We start from the raw sequence: 18660 nt of genomic DNA, 5'->3' as shown, positions 1-18660 counted from the left end.
GGCACGCCGGCGGTGGCCAACGGGGCAGTGATGCCGGAGAACCCCTCGGTGCCCCCAGCGAGGCGCTGCCACCCCCTCCCCATGGCCACAGGCCCCCTCGACCGACCGGGACCATTCACCACGCCGGCAAAAAGCCTCATCCTGCAGTGCCGGCGCTGGGGTCCAAAGGGACGGTGACGGCGGCAGCACCGGGAGCAGCCCCAGGCCCCCCAGCCCCGGAGGCCACAGCTGCCCTCCCGGTGAGCGACCCCCCCCCGGAGGAGCCCCCCCCCATGGCGCTGCCAAGGGCCTGGCGAGGTCCTGGGGACAGGGGGGCTCGGGGGACGGGGAGGTTTTGGGGAAGGGGAGGTTTTGGAGGGGGGGGAGATTGGGGGTGGCTGGGGGGGTTTAGGTGTGGCCGGAGGGGGGTCGGGGTGGGTTTCGGTTCCCCGGTGCTGCCAGGCTCGGGCTGAGCACGCAGGGCGGGGGCTGGGCCCCACAGCCGGGCACAGGGAGCTGGGCCCCCCCCCAGCACCCAGGAGGCTGCAGCCCCCCCCAGAGCCCCTCCCGTGCCGAGCGTGCGGGGGCCGAGCGCAGGGCCCCCTCCTCTGCGGGCCGGGGGCGGCGGGGATGGGGATGCCGTTGTCATGGCAACCCCGCATCCATCCTCCGCCGCACTGGCGCACCAGCCCCGCGCAGCCCCCAGCCTCCCCAGGCGATGCCCTGGACCCCCCAGCCCCTCTCCCACCACAGGATGTGGCCCCAGAGCCCCCCCCCAGGGCTGAGCCTCCCCCCCCCCCAGCCCATCCCCAGCACCCCCAAACCGCCCCACAGCACCCCAGGACCCCCCGGCAGCACCCAGCCCCCCCTCCCCACCGCCGCAAGGACCAGGGGACCCCCCCAAACACGGGAGGCAGCCAGCAGCCGGGAGCTACACTCTCTTTAATGCTCATTTTCAACACATTTGCCAAACGGGAACGTGGCGTGCAAGACGGGGAGCGTGCCGGCGTCCGCGGGCAGAGGCCGGGGGGGGGTCACAACCCCCCCACCCACCCCCCAACCTCCAAACGAGGTTCCAGCTACAAAAAAAAAAAAAAATATATATATATAAAGCCCAAAAGGTGAAACATTCAGTCCCCCCTCCCCGAACACGTAGGACGATAGGATCCAAGGTAAGAGCCCCCGCGGCCGCCGGCCGGGCCGGGGGGGCCGGGGATAAATAACCTCCCGCCAGCCCAGGCCGGGTTTGTTCAGCTTTCACATTTTCTGTTGGTTTGTTCGTGTTCTTTCTTTTTTTTGTTTTTCTCCTTTTTTCTTAAAAAGTCATTACAAAAAGAGCCAGCGAGGAGCCTCCTACAAAACGGGTTAGTGTTTGCCCCAGCCGGGGGCGGGGGCCAGATCCTGCCCCCCCAGCCCGGCCCCCCCCGCTCTCCGCTCACAAAACCCCTTAAAAACTGCAGGATTTTTTCCTGATCCTGCAGGGCGCAGGATCAGGCCCCACCGCCCCCGCTGTCAGGGAGGGAAGAGCCATCAGTGCAGCGAGCTGCCAGGTCTCAGCGGGCTGTGGAGGACAGCCCCTCCCCGAGCTGCTGAGCGTGATGGGGGGGACACACGATCGCTCTCGGTGGCCACGGGGGTCCGGCCGGGGCGGGGGACGGTGCCGGGGACACCGCCTGTGGCTGTAGTGCCGGAGGAGCAGCCGCCGCAGCCCCCCGAGCCCAGGCACGAGCCCTGGCACGGGAACCCCCCGGGGCGGCCAAGGTCACCCCAGCCCAGAGCCCCCCAGGAAGGAGACCGGGACCCCCGGGCCGGGGCGGGGGGGGCAGTAGTGGCTTCTCCAGGGAGGGGGTAGGAACAGCAAACGACAAAATTTACCCTGTTAAATCGAGCACAGCTGGGGCTCGCCGCCCGCCGGGAAACGGCTCAGCACCGCCACTGGATGCGGGGGGACGGATCCTGCGCCCAAAGGCAGGGCCGCCCCGTCCCCGGCTGGTCCCTCACCCCCCCTCCCCGGGACGGCGGCGGGCGCAGAGCGAGGAGCGCGCGGCTCCGGCGTGGGCATGCGGGAACCACGCGGCGTGTGAGGGTGCGGCGTGTGGGTGCTGTGGGCTCGGGGCCCCAGGGAGCCCCTGCCAGTCCTGGGCGGGGGGGGGGGGGAAGCATCCCCATCTCCCCCCAGGAGACCCCCCCTCTCCCTCCCCTGCGAGCCACAGTGGCGGGGGGGCGCAGCCCCGAGTCACCAGGTGCGGAGGGAGGGAGAGCGGGGGCTCACGGAGGAGGAGGGTGGGGATGAAGCCCACGCCGTGGCCCCCCCTGCTCAGAACTCCACCTTGCAGGCAGGGAAGGTCTCATCCTGCATGGCCACGGTGCTGTTGCTGCCCAGCACCGTGATGCCCAGCTCCTGCTGCCGGTCGTGGGTCTCCTGATACCACTCGTGCATCACCAGTGAGTCGAAGGTGGGGATCAAGGTCACCTGCAGAGACACCCACCGCACCGTGCCACCACACTGCGCCACCACACCGCGCCACCACACCGCGTCCCCCTGCTTCCCAGCAGCAGGAGGGGGCTGATCCCACCGCTCCGGGTATCCGGGGGAGCTCACCTGGATGTCAGTGCCCCACTGGTGCTTGCCGGCGAGCAGGGCGTCGAGGAGGGACCGCAGGACGCCCTCCTTCAGGTGGTCGTCGCCGCTGACCACATAGCAGAGGGAGCGGACGCGCCGGAAAAACTCCTCGTCCACCGTCCGGGCGCTCCAGGAGCCGGGGAGGTACGCCAGGTCCACGTAGACTGGGGGGCCCGGGGGGGCTGCAGCCCGTGTGCCTGTCGGGGTACGGGAGCTGTCAGCAGCAGCCCCCAAACCCCCCCACCCCATTGCACGGCACCGGCGGTGCCCCCGAGCTGCTCCATCCCCCGCACCCGCGTCCCCCCCTCCAGCCCCGTACCTGCCGGTGACGCCCTGCCGGCTCCCGCCAGCAGCCGGGCTCCAGAGCTGCGGGTGGTCCCTGGGGCGCGGGTGTCCCCGCCAGAGGGGCCCTTCTTGTCCCCGGGGGGCAGCCTGGCCTTGTCCCCAGCGTCGCGGGCTGAGCTGGTGGGGCCCCTGGCCTTGGGGGCCGAGGTGGGGTGCCGGGGGGGCTCAGCCCTCGGGGTGGCGGGTGCCGAGCCCACGCGGGACGGGGTCCTCTTCACCTTGCCGGGGGTCTCCTTCTTCCCGGCACGGGTCTGCTCGGCCGGCAGCGCCTCCGGGTCCACCATGCAGATGCCGGGCTGGGCGGGGATGGGGCAGGGGTCCTTCATGGGGGCCGGCAGCGGGTCACGGGCCCTGGCCATGCCGCGGGTGGGCTGCTCCGAGTCCTCATCCGACTCCAGCCCGTCGGCCAGGATGGAGGGGCAGTCCTCGGTGGCCGGGGGGACGTCGGAGTCGGAGAGGGTGGGCAGCGACTCGCTGACGGAGGTGGGGGGCGTCTCGCCCACCGGCTGGCGGGGCCGGCCCCGGCGCTGCACCAGCTCCTGCGACGGGTCACTGTCCGACAGCTCCCGAGGGCTGGCGGCGGCCGAGGGCGACCGCTCCGATTTGGGATGCTCGAACTCGCAGGGTGACACCAAGCAGAGGTCCACGTCATGGGGCGAGTCGGAGCGGCGGTCGGGCCGCGGCACCGTGTCACCGTCAGCCCGTGGCGGGTGGTGGCACGGCCGCAGCGGCAGCGACAACCCGCCCTTGGTGGCCTCCGGCTCCGGCGTCCCCCCGGTCCCCCGGGACCGCCTGCCCTCCTCTGGAGGGGACTCGCTGACGGGTGGCAGCACCTGCTCGAAGGAGACCGAGAGCGACTCGTCCACCTCGGTGGAGTGCGGGGAGCCCACCTCGGCCGGCAGCGAGGGGGTGGTGACGGTGGGGGACACGTCGGGGACATCGTCCTTGAAGGGGCTGAGGGAGAGGCAGCCCGCCTGCTTCTCCTGCGAGGAGCCGGAGCCATCCTGCGAGGCTTTGCCCCCAGCCGGCGGCCAGGGGTTGGGCTGCCGGTTGTTGGTGCTGGCACCCGGCTCCTCTGTGCCATCGTCCACCGGCGACTGGTGGAAGGGAGTGTGCCCGGCGCTGGCCGGCCCCGAGCTGGCCGGAGACATCATCTCCAGGGTCTTCTCCTCAGAGCTGCCACAGGCGTCCTCACCGCCCTCCGGGCCGTGGTTGAGCATCCCGGTGGGCGTCAGGTCGAAGTTGACGCTGCGGTCGCTCTTGGGGGTCTTGGCCAGGGGCGAGGGGGGGCAGACGGCTCTCAAGGGGCTGCTCTCCAGGTAGCGGAAACGCTGGGGGCTGTCGGGGTCCTCCAGGCCGTTCTCCAGGCAGGAGGAGTCTCCCGGTCCTGCCGGCTCCCCGGCCCCCCCGTTCTCCAGCGGTGAGGGCTCCAGCTCGCTCTCGGCCGTGGTGATGCCCTCGTCCGTCGATTCCTCCTTCCTCCTCCTCCCGCCAGCCCCCGGTGAGGCGGCCCCCCGGCCCCGCTCGGCCTCCGGCAGCATGTCCTCGGGGGAGGAGGACTTGGAGCCGTCTGGGGTCCCCGGCTCCTTCCTGCCGCTGGCCTCCCGGGGGGCTTTGGCCTTGGGCTTCTCCGGTTCCTTCTTGAGGGGGGGTTTCTTGATGCTGCCGGCCTTGGCCAGGGGTTTGCGGGTCTCTGGGACCGGCGTTTTCCGGGCCAGGGTCTTGGCAGGAGCCTTGGCCTCTGCCTTGCTCTCCTTTGTGTCCTTCCGCAGCGTCTCAGCCTTCGCCTCCTTCTTCACCACCTTCACCTCCTTCTTGGCCTCCCCCTTCGCCTCGGCCCCCTCGTCTTTCTTCGGCAGCTTCTTCTCCTCTTTCCGGGGGACAGGCTCCTTCTTGGGCACCGCTTTCTCCTTGCTCAGCTTCGGCTTTGCGTCTGCCTTCAGCTTCTCCATTGAAGAGTCCAGCTTGGCTCGAGCATCCTTGGCTTTCTCCTCTTCCGACGCCACTCTGGCCGTCTCCCCCAGGGATTTTGGCTTCTCCTTGGTCCCTGCCTTCACCTCCTTCCTCTCCACCTTCGGAGCCTTCTCCTTCGGCACCGGTGCTGCAGCATCCACCAAGCTGAGCTTGGAAGCCGACTTCAGGCTCTCCTTGCTCTCTGCCCTCCTCTGCTTGAGCGGCTTCTCAGGTTGGGATGCCGGCGGTCCCTTCAGATCATTCTTGGTGACCACGGGTTGCTTGAGGAACTCCAGGTGCTTCACCTTCTCCAGCCCCTCCAGGATGCGGCCCTGGGGGGTGCAGCCGGGGAACAGGACCCGGATGATCTTCTCGGAGGGGCTGACGGGGTGCCAGACGAGCAGGGCGCAGACGGAGGTCAGGCACTGCAGGGGCAAGTCCTGCTCCTTGGGGTAGCTGTTGCCTGACCACTGCTGCAGGAGAAACTCCAGCTCCTTGGTGCCCTTCACGGGGTTCAGGACGTACATGTCCAACCGGCCCACTCCCATCTTCTGGAAGAGGACCGTGGGCTCCGCGCGGGGTCCGCTGTCCCGGGCCAGCGGGTTGGGACGGATGCCCAGCTTCTCCAGGTAGTGCAGGGTCAGGGCAGCCTCGTCGCAGCTCTTCAGCACCCGGGAGTTACCCTCGATGTCCTTCAGCTTCTCGGAGGCGTTGAGGAAGACGACGCCCAGCTCCGGGGAGATGAGGTTCTTCGCCCAGTCCCCGTTGCCCTGCGAACTCTGGGACGGATCCTCCTCCAGCTCGGCCAGCTTCCTCTGCAGCAGGCTGTTGACGCCGGGCAGGCTGTCCGTGCCGGCGTGCGTCACCAGGATGGAGTCGATGCGGTCCAGGTGCCGGACCAGCTTCCAGAAGGATGACTTGGGGTTGGAGCCTCCGTTGACCAGGACGTTGAAACCGTTGACGGCAAAGAAAGCCGAGTCCCCTCTCCCGCCCGGGAAGATATAGCAGCAGGGCTTGGAGAGCTTGAGGAAGCCAACCATGGTGGGGGGCTCGAGGAGGTCAAAGGGGGACTGGGGCTCCAGCGACTCCGAGAGGTACTCCATGAACTCCTCCAGCCCCTCCATCTCCGGCAGGATGCAGCCTGGGTTGTAGCGCAGCTCGATGAAGTCCTGGAGGTTGTGATGGTCCAAGCCCGAGTCCCTCCACTCCCCAAAGTCGGGGCAGCTGATGGTCAGCCTGGCTTTGGCCGAGGGGTCCGCGGAGCTCAGGATCTCCCCTACCTGCGAGGGGACGGGGACAGCCACAGCTTCAGGCGGGATGGGGCACCCAGGGCCAGCGATGCGGCAGCCCGGGGGCGCCCTGCCTCAGCCCCCCTCCCCTGGCAGGCACAGAGCATCCCTTCCCCAGGGGCTCCCGCAGCCCCAGCCCACTCCCCGCACCCGGTGCTGGCCACCAGCACGCTGCACGGGCGGCCGGTCCCCCATTCACACCCACCCTCAGCTGGGGCTCAGCGCCAGGATGCGGCCGATCGCCCCCCAGCCCCGCTGCCCCTTCCCCAGCCCCGCGGCAGAGGGGACGTGCCGGCGGGAGAGGCGGCGTGGCTGCCTGCAGAGCAGACGGCTGGGCCAGCCTCCCGCTCGCGCCGCCGCCATGCCCAGCTCCCTGCCGAGACGCCGGAGAACGTGAGCAGACAGTCGCTCCGGCAGCGCCAGCCCACGGCCCCCCCGCGCACCGCAGCCAGGCCTGGAGCCGGCGGGGAGCAGGCGGCTCCTCCCTGGGGGTCCCCCCGCCGAGCTCCCCTCCCCGGCACCGCACCTCCTTGTCCGTGAAGATCTGGATGAAGTCCCGCAGAGAGAAGCAGCCCGTCTGCAGCATCAGCTCCCCCGTCTCCTCCACGCAGGGCCCCGCAAACACCAGCAGCTTGTGCTGCGACACGTCTGTGATGAGGTTTCGCAGCTGGGGACGGAGGGGACGTGAGGACAGAGGGGACGTGAGGATGCTGGCGGGCTCCATCCCACAGCACCCCCCTGCCCACGGCTCCGGAGGGGCCGCAGCCACATCCCCTGGCTCACCTCGTCGCACAGGGACTTGTCGGAAGGGTTGAGCAGCACCAGGGTCTCCAGCACATCTCCCCGGTGGTGGAGGGTCCGCTGACCTGCGGGGAGCGAGGGCTGACACCCACCCTCCCCAAAACGATGGGGCTGCACCCCAGTTTGGCCTCATCCCATAGGGATGGGATGGGGGGGACGGGGACAGCGGCAGGGCCAGTGCCTGCTCACTTCCCCCATGGAAGAGGGACAGCCACCGTCCCGCTCCCGGACGCCGCGGGGGCCAGCGGATCCGTTGAGCCGAAGGACACGCTTCCCGCGTCCTTCCTGCTGCAGGGGGAGGAGGGAAGGGGGGGGACGACAAGCTGGGGGAGCCCCTCCTGTCCCCCCCCGAGCACCGCCGCAAGCCCTGGGGGGGTCTCGGGGCTGCAAACACCCGCTGGAGACCCAACCGCCTCCCACGGCCCCCCCCTGCCAGGGGGGGACCCACTGGTGTGACACGGGGACAGAAGCAGCAGAGCAAGCCCCAGCATTCCCCGCTCCATCTTCTCCTTTCCCTTCTTCCCACGGGAATTCGCATCCCGCCCCGGGGATGGGCGAAGGAAGCGGTTTTTCATGTGGGGGATCACGGGGCTTAGTCGTGGGGGGGCCACAAAGCAAAGCCTGTTCCTGCAATGGCCGGGGGGGCGGCGGGGAGGGGGGCCGGTGGGGTGGGACTCGCACGGACGTGCGAGTCCCACCCCACCGGCCCCCCTCCCCGCCGTCCCCCCGGTTGGATTGGGGGGGGTTTTCCCACACCCCACTAATTAAACACTGCTGGGGGGGCCCCCTTTTTTTACCTTTGACGATGCTGGAGAAAGTGGCCGAGTGACGGGACACGAAGAGCTTCAGCTGCTCGTCCAGGTTGCAGGAAGAGAGGTCGATGTCCCAAGAGCGGATTCCTTCGGAGGCAGCGGGAGGGGGACAAAAATAAGGGAGAGGGGGGACAAAGATAAGGGAGAGGGGGGACAAAGATAAGGGAGAGGGGGGACAAAGATAAGGGAGAGGGGGGACAAAGATAAGGGAGAGGGGGGACAAAGATAAGGGAGAGGGGGGACAAAGATAAGGGAGAGGGGGGCAAAGATAAGGGAGAGGGGGGACAAAGATAAGGGAGAGGGGGACAAAAATAAGGGAGAGGGGGACAAAAATAAGGGAGAGGGGGACAAAAATAAGGGAGAGGGGGGCTCAACCCTGTTAGCACCCACTGGCACCATGCCCCTGCACCGTAGCACCCACGTGGCACCAGTTTATGCAAGCAGCAGCACAGTGGGGACTGTCCCCCCCCACAAGCCCACCCTGGTTCGCCCTCCTACCTCGCCCTAAGGCACAGCCGTGCCAGCCCGGTGGCTTTGGGGACACCCCAGTGGGTCCCCAAACCCAGCCAGACCCCGGCATGAGGCTGATGCATCGATCGGCTGCCCGGCAGCAAGCACCTTGCGCGGTGACTCACAGCGGCACCGGCTCTGCCAACCCAAAACCCCGGCCCCCGGGGCGACGGGCGCACCTTGCCGGCACCTCTTCAAAGGTGGCAATTAAAGGAATTAATGGTGCCAGAGGATTCGGCGCGCGTGGTGCTACTGCCGGCACCGGTGTGGGCGCTCCCAGCTTGGGGTCAGGAAGCCCAAAACACCCACAACCCCATCAGGACCCCATAGGGGGATTCGTGGGGGACTGCCAGCCCCCCACCGTGGCAGCCGACCAGCGTGGCCGCAACCGCCCCCCGCTAACGGCCCGGCAAACCGGCGGGCGATGGCGTAAGACGGCCGGGCCTCGGCGGGGTTGCACAAATTTTGCACGAGGCGCCGGGCAAGGGTTGGGGCCGTTTTTGGGGTGGTTTCACTGCTCGGGGCCAGCGGGGTTTGGTCCTGCCCTCGCAGGGTCCCACGACGGGGGACAACAGGGCAGTCCTGGCAACGTGTGTCCCCCCCGTGATTTGGGGGACCTGCTCCAGCGCAGGGCTGCTCCGACGCCGTGGCCTGAGACCCCCCCCCAGCTCCGGCCACAGCGCAGGGAGGGCCCGGAGAGGGGAGCAGGGGGTCCCTGCAGCACGGCCCCCCCAGCTGAGCTCAGCATCCCCCCCCAGCCCAGCATCTGGCCCCCGCAGCTGCACGGGGCAGGGCCCCAGGTGATGACGAAGGGAGGGGACAGGTCACAGCGGCCCACCCGCAGCCCCAAAGCCTGGGGACGGAGCCCAGGGGGAGAGCGGGGCAGACCCCAAGGTCTGGGGGGGGGAGGGGAGGGACAGGAGGGGGGAACAGCATTTGGGGGCGGCAGATGGGGGCAGGTCCTGAAGGTCTGGGGGAGCAGATCCTGGGGACCCTGGGGGCAGATCCTGAGGGTCTGGGGCAGGAGAGAAGGCAGATCCTGGGGGTTTAGGGGGGCAGATCCTGGGGACCCTGCGGGGCATATTCTGGGGACCCTGGGGCAGCCGAGGGGGCAGGTCCTGGGGGGAACAAATCCTGGGGGCCTGGGGAGCAGGAGCTGGGGGCCCTGGAGCAGAAGAGGGGGCACATCTTGGGGGGGGGTGTCAGATTCTGGGGAGTCTGGGGCAGGAGAGGGGGCAGGTCCTGGGGGGCAGATGCTGGGGGGTCTTGGGGGGCAGATGCTGGGGGTCTGCGGCAGGAGAGGGGGCAGGTCCTGGGGGGTTTGGGGGGCAGATGCTGGGGGCCTGGGGGGGCGGATCCTGGGGGTCTGGGGCAGGAGAGGGGGCAGAGCTCGGGGGTCCCGACCCTGGCGACCTGGGGCACGACGCGGGGGGGGGGGGGAGGCAGACCCCGGGGCCCGGATCCGGCGGCAGGAGAGGGGCAGAGCCCGGAGCACCACGCACGGGGGAAGGGCCGGGCCCGCCCCGGGACCACCGCGGCCGCCCCGGGCTCACCTCGCTCCAGCTGCTGCAGCGCGGCGGCCAGCAGGCCGGGCCGGTGGCAGCCACCGCCCACGATGGCCAGCAGCGAGTAGCGGCGCGGTCCCGCGGCGGGGCCGGCAGGAGGAACCGGAGGAACCGGAGCCGCCGCCGCCGCCCGGCCCGAGCCCTCCGCAGCCCCCGCCGCCGCCATCTTCGGCGCCCCCCGCCCGCCGCGCCACGCCACGCCACGCCCCGCCCCCGCTGCGTCACCGCCGCCAAGCCCCGCCCACTGATGTCACCGCCGGCCAATGGGAAACCGCGGCGGGGAAAGGGAAGGCGGAGGGAGAGGCGGCGGGCGGGGAGGTCTTAAAGGGGCAATGGCAGGGTGGGGCCGGCAGGGGTGGGGTCCGGCCGCCCGCGCATGGCGGGGGCATTGCAGTGCATGCAGTGCATGCAGGGCAGGGCAGGGCAGTGCAAGGGGTGCGCAGGCCAGTGAGGAGCTGGGGGTGGGCGTTGCAGGGCGATGCAGTGGTGGGAGACAGGGCGGGGACGGGGCTGTGCAGGGCAATGCAGAGCTGGGGGTGTGCCATGCAACGCCATGCAGCACCACGCAGTGCCATGCAGTGCCGTGCAGCACCGTGCAGTGCCGGGATGGGGCTGCGTGGCAGCAGTGCAGCGTGGGGGGCACGCAGCGCAGGGGCGATGCCGTGCAGCGCAATCCTGCGTGGTGCAGGGGCTGTGCAGCGCAGCGGGGCGCAGCGCAGGGGCTGTGCAGTGGCCGCAGCGCCCTGCGGGACCGAGCGGCCGCAGGACAGCCCGGGCTGTGCAGCGCGGTGCAGCGCAGGGCCTGGGCAATGCCCTGCTGCACGGTGCAGGACGGAGCAGGATGGCGCTGGGCTGTGTGGCCCCCTCACAGCCCCCTGCCCTCGGCCTCCCTTCCCAACCCGCCTCTCCACCCGCCGCCTCCAGCGGAGCAGGAACAGCCGGTGCCGTGGCCACCAGAGCCCCCCGGGCCCGGCCCTCGGCCCTCAGCCGCGTCCCCCGCTCCCGCTGCCCCACCGCACGTCCCACCCCAGCCTCAGGTGCCCACGCAGACCCGCAGCAGGGTGGGACCCACCCCTGCCCGGCCCCCCAGGACCCCTGCCCAGCGGCAGAGGGGCGCTGACACCCCACAATCCCCCAAAGAGCAGGCAGTGGGCATGAACCCAAGTCGTTTAATCTGGCCCTGGCCCGGGAGAGCCGCAGCCCCCCGGGCCAGGGCACCCAAGGGCGCCAGGGTGCCGCGCAGGCACGCCCAGGCACTGGCTGGCTGGAGCCAGGGCAGAGCAGGAGCGCGTCCCGGTGCGGGGAAGGGGCTGGGGGCCCACGGCTTCCCCTCCCCTGCCCGGGGCACGGCCTGGGCCAGCAGCGTCCCGGCGGGTGGCAGCATCCCCCACGTCCCCGGTGTCCCCAGGCCCTTAGGAGCACTTGAGGATGAGCAGGTTGCAGGCGGTGCCGCGGGGGCAGCTGCAGAGCTTCCCGATGCGTGCTCCCTTCCGCACGGCGCACGGCTCCCCGGGCTCGCACTGCGGGACGGCATCGGTCAGCGCCGGGGCTCGGCCAGCCTGGCCCCCCCGGGGCTGCACCCCCGCGACCGGCACCCAAAGGGCCTAGCTCCGGTGCTGGCCGTGGGGTTTGGCCCCCCCCAGCACCCAGGGCTGGGTGCCCACCGCCCCCCAGCCCGGCCGTACCAAGGGCACCCAGCTCAGCCTCTTCTCTACCGCCGGCAGCTCCCTGCTCCCCAGCTTCTCCAGCATCTCCTGCAGCGCCTCGACCTGCGGTAGACAGCACCGTGTTACCCCGAGTCCCCCGGGGCGCCCAGGGGCTCCGGATCCACGGCACCCCGAGTCCCCCAGGACGCCAGCGCCGGATCCTGTCCCATCCACGAGCAGCACCCATCCCCGCAAGTTGCACCCTGGGATGTAAGCACCGCTCCAGACCCCCTGTGCCTGGCTTGGTCCCTACTGGAGGGGAATCAGGGCTGTGGCAGGATCAGGGGGGCTCGGAGTGTGTCCCACCGCCTGGGTGCAGCCCCGCGTCCCCAGCACCCACCCGCCTAGTGCAGCATCTCCCCCCGCTGCACCTGAGCCAGAGCAGCCCCTCGGGGCAGGACCGGGAGGGAAAACCAGGTAAGAACTGCCAATTCCCACGTCGAGTCCCCGTGCTCCTGGGGGAGCTGCTGTGAGGAACCCTCCGAGCGCCCAAGAGCCGCGACAGAAAACCAGCGGCGAGGTCTTGGCCCCCCCCCAACAGCCTGGGGACACCCCAGTGCAGCCAGGACCAGCCCCTGCACCGGGCAGAGGAGCAGGAGCTCCCTGAGGCCGGCGGCCCCGGCCCCCGCAGGCATCGTTCCCCCAGCCCCTTACCAGCTCCGTCTCCTCCCGGCTCTGCCCGGGCAGGCCCTCGGCCGGCTGGAGCCCCAGCGCCAGCTCCGCGGTGCCGGGCAGGACGAGGCTGGAGCCGGCCAGGCAGAGCAGGCAGAGCCAGGCGCTTTCCATGCTCCCGGTGCCAGATGCGTCCCTGGATGCTCACGGATGCGCCTGGCTCAGCCGGATTTATACCCCCCTCCACCACCCTGCCACAGCCCACCCAGGGTCACCGGCGTGGGCAAACGCCCGCTGACGCAGATGGGGAGCAGGCGCCCAGCGGGTGCGTGTCCCCCCCAAACCTTGCCGCTGACATCAGGCGGGACGAGGGGGGGACGCGTCCCCGGGAGATGCATCCCCTGGGACCCAAGTGCCCCGAGCCGGCGGCCAGGAGCCGGCGGGACGTACGTCAGCGCCGCGTCCCGCCGGAGCAGCCCGAGAGCTGGCGGGCACAGAGCCCCCCCGGGACTGAGCCCCCCCAGCCCCGCAGCGAGGCAGAGGCCGCTCTGCCAATTCCCTGAGCAAACACAGCCTGCGGCGCGGCTCATCCCGGCGCGTCCCACCCGCCGGCACGGTGCTGGCAGAGCCGAGGGTCCCTCCGGGGATGGCGCAGACAGGGCGGCACGTGGGTCTCACAAACAGCTTTATTCCAAAGAAAGGGATGGTGGGGGGGACAGAGGGGGTGCTGCAGCCCCCCCAGCTCTGATGCAGAGCCGGCCGGGGTGGAGGAAGGCTGCTGCTCCCGTCCCTGCAACCAGGACCCCCGGGGGGGGCAGCCCCCTCCGCGAGCGAGGGGAGAGCGGGAGCGGCGGCCGCCCCTCCGGCGTGGCGCGGGGGCGCGGGTCCAGCTGGAGGGGAGCGGACAGGGGTGACCGGCGGGGAAGGAGCCGTGGGGTATCCCAGCCCCCCCCGCCCCACGTCCCACAGCCGCACCAAGTCCCCCCGGGTCCCCACGGGTTCCCCCCGCCCCGCAGCATCCCTGGGGGGTCCCTTTGCGTCCCACAGCCCTCCCAGGCCCCCCCCCAGCGGGGTGGTGATGTGCGAGCGGGGCCCTGCCGGGGGTGGGGTCCCGGCCCCGGGCACCCCCAAACCCACCTGCCCTCCTAGCTGCGCGGGGGCTTCTTCTGCCGGCGGCTCGGCCTCGGGGGGGGCTCAGCAGCCTCCACCCGGCCTTCCCGGAGGCCCTGGGGCACAGAGAGCGGCAGGGTCATGGGGGGGCCCTGCTCCTTCCCCCCCCCATCCCACCCGCCCCTCGCACCTCGCCGTACCACGTAGAAGCCGGTGTGGTACCCGCTCATGTACCAGGCCATCAGCATGGCGGCCAAGGCGTCCTCCTCCTCCTCTTCCTCCCGCATGGCGCGCAGCAGGGCCGGCGGCCACGGCGGGGGCATCGCCTGCCAGCAGCACCCCCAGCCCATTAGGGAGAAAATGAGGGGGGCGCGGGGTGCCCCAAAGCCGGGAGGACGGCAGGCACTCACCTCGGGGGGCTGGGGGGAGCAGGGCGCCCGCTCGCCCTTCCTCCTCCTCCTCCTCCTTGTGCCCGGGGGCAGCTCCCACGACGAGGGGGTGCTGGGCCGGCGGGGCCCCTCGCCCCCCGGGGCGTCGCTCGCTCCCCAAGGCGCGGGGCGAGGGGGCAGGAGATCGGCCAGCGCCCGCTCCTCGGTGTTGCCGTAGCCGTCGAACTCCACCAGGCATGTGCCGGAGCCGGGGTCCAGCGCCCGCAGCCGCGCGGGGTACAGCAGCCCGTCCCCCGCCCAGGCGGCGCTGCAGGCGTCGCCCACCCGCCACTGCGGGGAGGCGGGGGGTCACGGGGGGACACGGCAGACCCCGGCTCCCACACGGGGTTTGGGGGACATCGCTTGCTCACCTGGTGGCCTTCCTCCTCCTCCTCCTCCTCGCTGGGGGCCACGCTGAAGGTGGGGGTCTCGGAGTCGCCGTCCGAGCCCTCGCCCGGTGCGGCACGGGGGGAGCGGAGCGGGGCAGCCCCCGGGGTCGCCGCCTGCCCCGCGGATGGGCCAGGGCCGGGGCGGTCGGGCCCCTGCGGGCAGCAACGGCGGCGTTGGGAGCGGGACGGGGGCACCGGCACCCGCGGGGCGTCCCGGTCCCATCCTGGGCACCGAGACCCCCCCTCCGCCGGTCCGGTCCGGTCCCCCCTGACCGGGCAGGTCCAGACCCTCCAGCCCCGGTCCAGTCGTCCCCAGCCCGGCCCGATCCCTGTCCAGTTGCCCCTAGCCCAGTCCAGTCCCAGTTTGGCGGCCCCCAGCTCCGATCTGCTCATCCCCAGCCCAGTCTGGTCCCACCCCTGGCTTGGTGGCCCCCAGCCCTGGTCCAGTCCCGGTTTGGTAGCCCCCAGCCCGGTTCAGTCACCCCCAGCCCCAGTCCCGTCGCAGTTTGGTGGTGGCCCCCAGCCCTGGCCTGGTCCTGGTTTGGTGGCCCCCAGCCCTAGCTCAGTTGCCCCCAGCCTGGTCCGGTCCCGGTTTGGTGGCCCCCAGCCCGGTCCCGTCGCCCCCCGCCCTGGTCCAGTCCCAGTTTGATGGCTCCCAGCCCCCAGTCCGGTCGCCCCTCGCCCAGTCCGGTCCCAGTCCGGTAGCCTCCAGCCTGGTCCGGTCCCCGTCCCGGTTTGGTGGCCCCCAGCCGCGCTCTAGCTCACTCCCAGCTCGCCCAGCCCGGTCGCCCCCCGGCCCCGGCCCGGTGCCCACCTGCGGCCCCGGGGCGCTCTCGGCCATGGCCCGGTGCGGGCGGCACCACCCCCGCGCCGCACGTGGCCCCGCGCCCCGCCCACAGCGCCCCGGCCACGCCCCCTTCCCGCGCTGCGCCCCCTGGGTAATGTAGTCCCCGCCCCCGCGGCGCGGGCGGGGCGGGGCGTGCCCGACTACCTTTCCCAGAGGGCAGTGCGGGGGCGGGGGGAAGCGAGAGGGCGGGCAGAGCGCCGCCGCCGCCTCTCCCGCCCCCTGCTGGGGGGCGGTGTGCGAGACGGGAGCGCGGCCAGCGCTGCAATGAGTTGCGGCCGTGCTCGGCGGCGCGGAGAGGCGGAGGGGTCGGGGGGGGTGGGGGACACGCGGGGGGGGGCGCAGGCGACAGCGGGGACACGCACACGGTGCCAGCACGGCCCCGGCGGGCGCATAGCGGCGTGGGGACACGGGGACGTGGGGCATGGCCGGGGGGAAACTGAGGCACGGCGGGACGCGGGGACGGAGGCGGGGGGACCGGGGGACACACACACAACGTGCGGAGCCCCGGCGCACATGCGGGGGGGGCGGGGGCGGCGGGCGAGCAGCGCGGGCGCGGGTCCCGGTAGGTGGCAGCCGCCGCCCGCCCCAGCCCCGCCGCCCGGCTCCCGCCCCCACCCCGGGCCCCGAGGTCCCGCGCGTGTCCCCGTTCCTCCGCTCTGAGCGCACCGACCCCCCCCCCCCCCCCGTTACACGTCCCGGTGCACGAACCGAGCCTCCCCCGGTGCAGCCCCCGCCGCACGGACAGACCCCTCCGCCGCACGGACAGACCCCCCCGCCGCATGGACAGACCCCCCGGTGCAGCTCCCGGTTAACGGACCGACCCCCGGTGCACGGACAGATTCCCCCCCCCCGCAGACCCGTCTGCACGGACCGACCCCCCTCCCCGGTGCAGGGACTGGCCCCTTGCTGCAGCCCCCGGTGCACGGGCGGACCCCCCGGGGCCGCCCTCCGTGCACGGACCGACCCCCCCGGTGCAGCCCCCCCGTTAACGGGCCGACCCCCGGTGCACGGACAGACCCCCCCTTGCAGCCTCCGGTGCACGGACCGCCCGCCCGCTGCAGACCCCCGTGCAGGGACCGACCCCCGGTACCAGTCCCGGTGCAGGGACCGACCCCCCGCTGCAGGAACCGACCCCCGGTGCCGCTCCCGGTGCACGAAGAGACCCCCCCCTTGCAGCCCCCGGGGCCGGGGCCGACCCCCGGTGCCGCTCCCGGTGCACGGACAGACCCCCGGTGCCCGGACCCCCCCGGTGCCGGCCCCGGTCCCCGTGCGGGGGGGGGACACACGGACGCAGGGAATCCCCCGCCCCGCAACTGCCCCCCCCGCCCCGCCTCGCCCCCACGTGGGCCCCGCCGGCGGCGTCCAATCCCCGCGGCGCCCGCCCGTCTCTTTGTGCCGGAGCAGCCAATGGGCGAAGCGGGGGCGCCGCGCGACGCCCCGCCCCTCAGCGGGAGGCTATAAAAGGTGGCGCCGGGCGCGGTGGCACCTCAGAAGCGATCGCTCTGCAACCGCGACTGGAGGCAGCGAGCACCGCGACAGCACCGCGACAGCACCGCGACAGCACCGCCGCCGCTGTCGGGATTATCGCTCTTGGGATTTGCCTTCCCCCCCGCGGAACCCGCGGCCCCTGGGCGCCCGCCCCGGATTACAATTGCACCATGACCCTGGAGGAGCTGGTGCCTTGCGATAGCAGCAAGTAAGTGCGGCGGCCCCGGGGCCGGGGGGGGGGGGGGGGGGGGGGGGTGTCGGTGGTCGCCGCCGTTGCTCACCGGTTCTGTCGTGTCCTCCGTAGGATGCAGGCGGTGAGCGAGGCGGTGGAGCGGGTGCTGGTGGCGGCGCAGCGGCAGGACCGGCTGACGGTGGGGGTCTACGAGTCCGCCAAGCTCATGAACGTGTGAGTACCCCGGGGGGTTTGCACGGGGGGGCGGGGGGCCATGGGGATGGGGGCCCGGCCGGGTCCCGGGGGGGGCTGCCCGGAGCACCCCCGGTGCCGGGGGGAGGGGGGGGGTGTCTGTCCCCCGTCCCCTCCCTGCAGGCAGGGGGGTGGCCCCGCTGACACGGGGTGACAGCTCCGGGGTGGGGGGGCTGCCCCATCCAGGGCCGCTTCGGGGCGCCCCCGTAACGCCACGTTGCGCCCGCAGGGACCCCGACAGCGTGGTGCTGTGCCTGCTGGCCGCCGACGAGGAAGACGAAGGCGACATCGCCCTGCAGATCCACTTCACCCTCATCCAGGCCTTCTGCTGCGACAACGACATCCACATCCTGCGCGTCTCGGGCATGCAGCGCCTGGCCGCCATCCTGGGCGAGCCCGAGGCGGGCGCCGAGCCCCGCGACCTCCACTGCCTCTTAGTCACGGTGAGTGGGACGGTGATGCAGGGCCACGCACCGGCTGCCCCGTGATTCACGCCGGGCGCCGCGCCAGGGACGGGGCGGGGGACGCTCGGGGCCGCGGTGGCACTCACCGCCTGCTTCTGCTCCTCAGAACCCACACACGGACGCCTGGAAGAGCCAAGGGTTGGCGGAGGTGGCCAGTTACTGCGCCGAGAGCCGCGACAAGAACCAGTGGGTGCCGTACGTCTGTCTGCAGGAGCGCTGAGCCGGCCCCGGCCGATGCCCGGCTCTGTACCTGGAGAAGGAGTTAAAAAACATAAAATGGCAGGAAAAGGAAGGAGAAACGGCCAGTTAAAAAACACGAACCCAAACACCCACCGATTTTATTTTTCTTTTTAACCGGAGAGGAGAAAGGAGCAGCCCGGCCGCACCGGTGGGCGTGCGGAGGCGAGCCGCGGCCGTGCCGTGCCGGCGGCCCGGTGGGACGTTGGCCGGAGCCGTGGCGAGGAGTCGTGCTTGGCCGTGGGGAGCGTGGGACCGCGCCGAGGAGCCGCGGGCCGGGCCCCGCGGAGGCGATGGAGACGGAGGCTCTTCTGTTTTGGGTTTTGGCGCCTGTGACTGGACAGAGGCGAGGACTGCGGAGCGATGGATTTCTGCAAACGAACTGCTTTTTCCAAGGAATAAATTGTCGTCTGCGTTGATGGACTTGCAACGCCGGTGTTGTTTTTTTTTTTTTTTTTGCACTCAAGCCCCTTGGAGACCCCGAACTGAATCTATTCCAGAGTCTATTCTTATACTGATCTAAGGAAAATAATTATTTGCAATAAAAGATCATTATAACGTGCAGGTGTCTGCCTTCCTCCGTTCCCAGGGGCAGTGGGATCAGCCGCTTCGGGGTGGGGCCCCCCCTTGGCAGCGGCTCCGCAGCCAAACAGAGGTGGGGTGTGGGACCGCTGCTGCCTGGGAGGGGGAACCCCCCCCCTTTCTCCGAAAAAGGGGCTTTGTCCACGAAAACCGCCCACGGGCCCCAGCCCCGGGGCTGGGAGCCCCCGCAGGGCCCTGAGCTCCGTGGGAAACTGAGGCACGGGGCGGAGGGAGGGGCTGACCCCGTGTTTCGGGATCCAGCACCCCCCTTCCCACAGAAACCGCGGCTCCCTCCGGCCGTGGGAACCGGGAGCGCCCACGGGCCGGGAATCCCCCTCCCCGCCCCCGGGGGTGCTGCAGCCTGAAGGCTCAGGGGAAACTGAGGCAGCGACCCGCGGGTCCCAGTGCCACCACTGTGCGGTGTGGGGATCCCCGGGGGCTCCCCAGGCCCCTCCTCGGGGCAGGAGGCACCCGCCTGGGCACAAGGGTGGGCATA

General features: G+C 71.5%; 5 protein-coding genes across 6 annotated transcripts; 2 read left to right on the top strand and 3 right to left on the bottom strand.

The window, feature by feature from the left end:
- Positions 1 to 2162: 2162 nt before the first annotated feature.
- MAP1S (microtubule associated protein 1S) lies at positions 2163 to 10081 on the bottom strand. Its single transcript, XM_087769300.1, has 7 exons — positions 9866 to 10081; positions 7788 to 7889; positions 6973 to 7055; positions 6716 to 6856; positions 2922 to 6180; positions 2582 to 2799; positions 2163 to 2452 (listed from the first exon to the last, which is right to left on the bottom strand). Exons 1-7 carry the CDS (start codon positions 10041 to 10043, stop codon positions 2297 to 2299), a joined length of 4137 nt encoding a protein of 1378 aa, XP_087625426.1. The 5' UTR covers positions 10044 to 10081; the 3' UTR covers positions 2163 to 2296.
- A 969-nt stretch (positions 10082 to 11050) lies between these two features.
- Positions 11051 to 15609, top strand: LOC148054325 (uncharacterized; the record flags this gene model as incomplete). Its single annotated transcript, XM_087769724.1, has 4 exons — positions 11051 to 11285; positions 14522 to 14579; positions 14730 to 14969; positions 15070 to 15609. Coding segments are annotated over 4 exons (873 nt in total), but the record flags the coding sequence as incomplete, so codon positions are not given.
- LOC104021631 (cocaine- and amphetamine-regulated transcript protein) lies at positions 11262 to 12443 on the bottom strand. The gene is made up of 3 exons (XM_087769364.1): positions 12238 to 12443; positions 11563 to 11646; positions 11262 to 11397 (listed from the first exon to the last, which is right to left on the bottom strand). Exons 1-3 carry the CDS (start codon positions 12367 to 12369, stop codon positions 11290 to 11292), a joined length of 324 nt encoding a protein of 107 aa, XP_087625490.1. The 5' UTR covers positions 12370 to 12443; the 3' UTR covers positions 11262 to 11289.
- LOC148054326 (uncharacterized) lies at positions 11348 to 15036 on the bottom strand. Of its 2 annotated transcripts, XR_015707313.1 has the most exons (7): positions 14937 to 15036; positions 14105 to 14275; positions 13716 to 14024; positions 13506 to 13631; positions 13333 to 13421; positions 11563 to 11646; positions 11348 to 11397 (listed from the first exon to the last, which is right to left on the bottom strand). XR_015707313.1 is itself a non-coding variant. In XM_087769344.1 (6 exons), exons 1-5 carry the CDS (start codon positions 14961 to 14963, stop codon positions 13341 to 13343), a joined length of 714 nt encoding a protein of 237 aa, XP_087625470.1. In that variant the 5' UTR covers positions 14964 to 15036; the 3' UTR covers positions 12868 to 13085; positions 13333 to 13340. The 2 variants fall into 2 exon arrangements, 1 of the variants encoding a protein (XP_087625470.1); XM_087769344.1 differs by lacking the exons at positions 11348 to 11397; positions 11563 to 11646 and adding an exon at positions 12868 to 13085.
- An 843-nt stretch (positions 15610 to 16452) lies between the features above and the next one.
- GADD45B (growth arrest and DNA damage inducible beta) lies at positions 16453 to 18144 on the top strand. The gene is made up of 4 exons (XM_087769361.1): positions 16453 to 16665; positions 16762 to 16863; positions 17111 to 17324; positions 17452 to 18144. The coding sequence occupies exons 1-4, from the start codon at positions 16628 to 16630 to the stop codon at positions 17563 to 17565; spliced, it is 468 nt and encodes a 155-aa protein (XP_087625487.1). The 5' UTR covers positions 16453 to 16627; the 3' UTR covers positions 17566 to 18144.
- Positions 18145 to 18660: the final 516 nt, after the last annotated feature.

This window comes from Nipponia nippon, unplaced genomic scaffold (genome assembly GCF_047370975.1).
Source record: "Nipponia nippon isolate SJK-2023a ecotype South Korea unplaced genomic scaffold, ASM4737097v1 scaffold_31, whole genome shotgun sequence".
Lineage (NCBI taxonomy): Eukaryota > Metazoa > Chordata > Aves > Pelecaniformes > Threskiornithidae > Nipponia > Nipponia nippon.
This window is presented reverse-complemented; position numbering and strand designations above follow the sequence as displayed.

Bases quoted from the DNA above. Each gene is read 5' to 3' on its own strand.
- MAP1S (XM_087769300.1), bottom strand. From the start codon at position 10,043: ATGGCGGCGGCGGGGGCTGCGGAGGGCTCGGGCCGGGCGGCGGCGGCG. The intron at 7,890-9,865 runs GTGAGCCCGGGG...CTGCCTCCGAAG, and splicing joins GCTGCAGCAGCTGGAGCGAG to GAATCCGCTCTTGGGACATC. The intron at 6,857-6,972 runs GTGAGCCAGGGG...CTCCGTCCCCAG, and splicing joins ACAAGTCCCTGTGCGACGAG to CTGCGAAACCTCATCACAGA.
- LOC148054326 (XM_087769344.1), bottom strand. From the start codon at position 14,963: ATGGCCGAGAGCGCCCCGGGGCCGCAG. The intron at 14,025-14,104 runs GTGAGCAAGCGA...GCCTCCCCGCAG, and splicing joins AGGAGGAGGAAGGCCACCAG to TGGCGGGTGGGCGACGCCTG. The intron at 13,422-13,505 runs GTACGGCGAGGT...TCTGTGCCCCAG, and splicing joins ACCACACCGGCTTCTACGTG to GGCCTCCGGGAAGGCCGGGT.
- LOC104021631 (XM_087769364.1), bottom strand. From the start codon at position 12,369: ATGGAAAGCGCCTGGCTCTGCCTGCTCTGCCTGGCCGGCTCCAGCCTC. The intron at 11,647-12,237 runs GTAAGGGGCTGG...TGTCTACCGCAG, and splicing joins GCCGGGAGGAGACGGAGCTG to GTCGAGGCGCTGCAGGAGAT. The intron at 11,398-11,562 runs GTACGGCCGGGC...GCCGTCCCGCAG, and splicing joins GGCTGAGCTGGGTGCCCTTG to TGCGAGCCCGGGGAGCCGTG.
- GADD45B (XM_087769361.1), top strand. From the start codon at position 16,628: ATGACCCTGGAGGAGCTGGTGCCTTGCGATAGCAGCAA. The intron at 16,666-16,761 runs GTAAGTGCGGCG...TGTCCTCCGTAG, and splicing joins GTGCCTTGCGATAGCAGCAA to GATGCAGGCGGTGAGCGAGG. The intron at 17,325-17,451 runs GTGAGTGGGACG...TCTGCTCCTCAG, and splicing joins TCCACTGCCTCTTAGTCACG to AACCCACACACGGACGCCTG.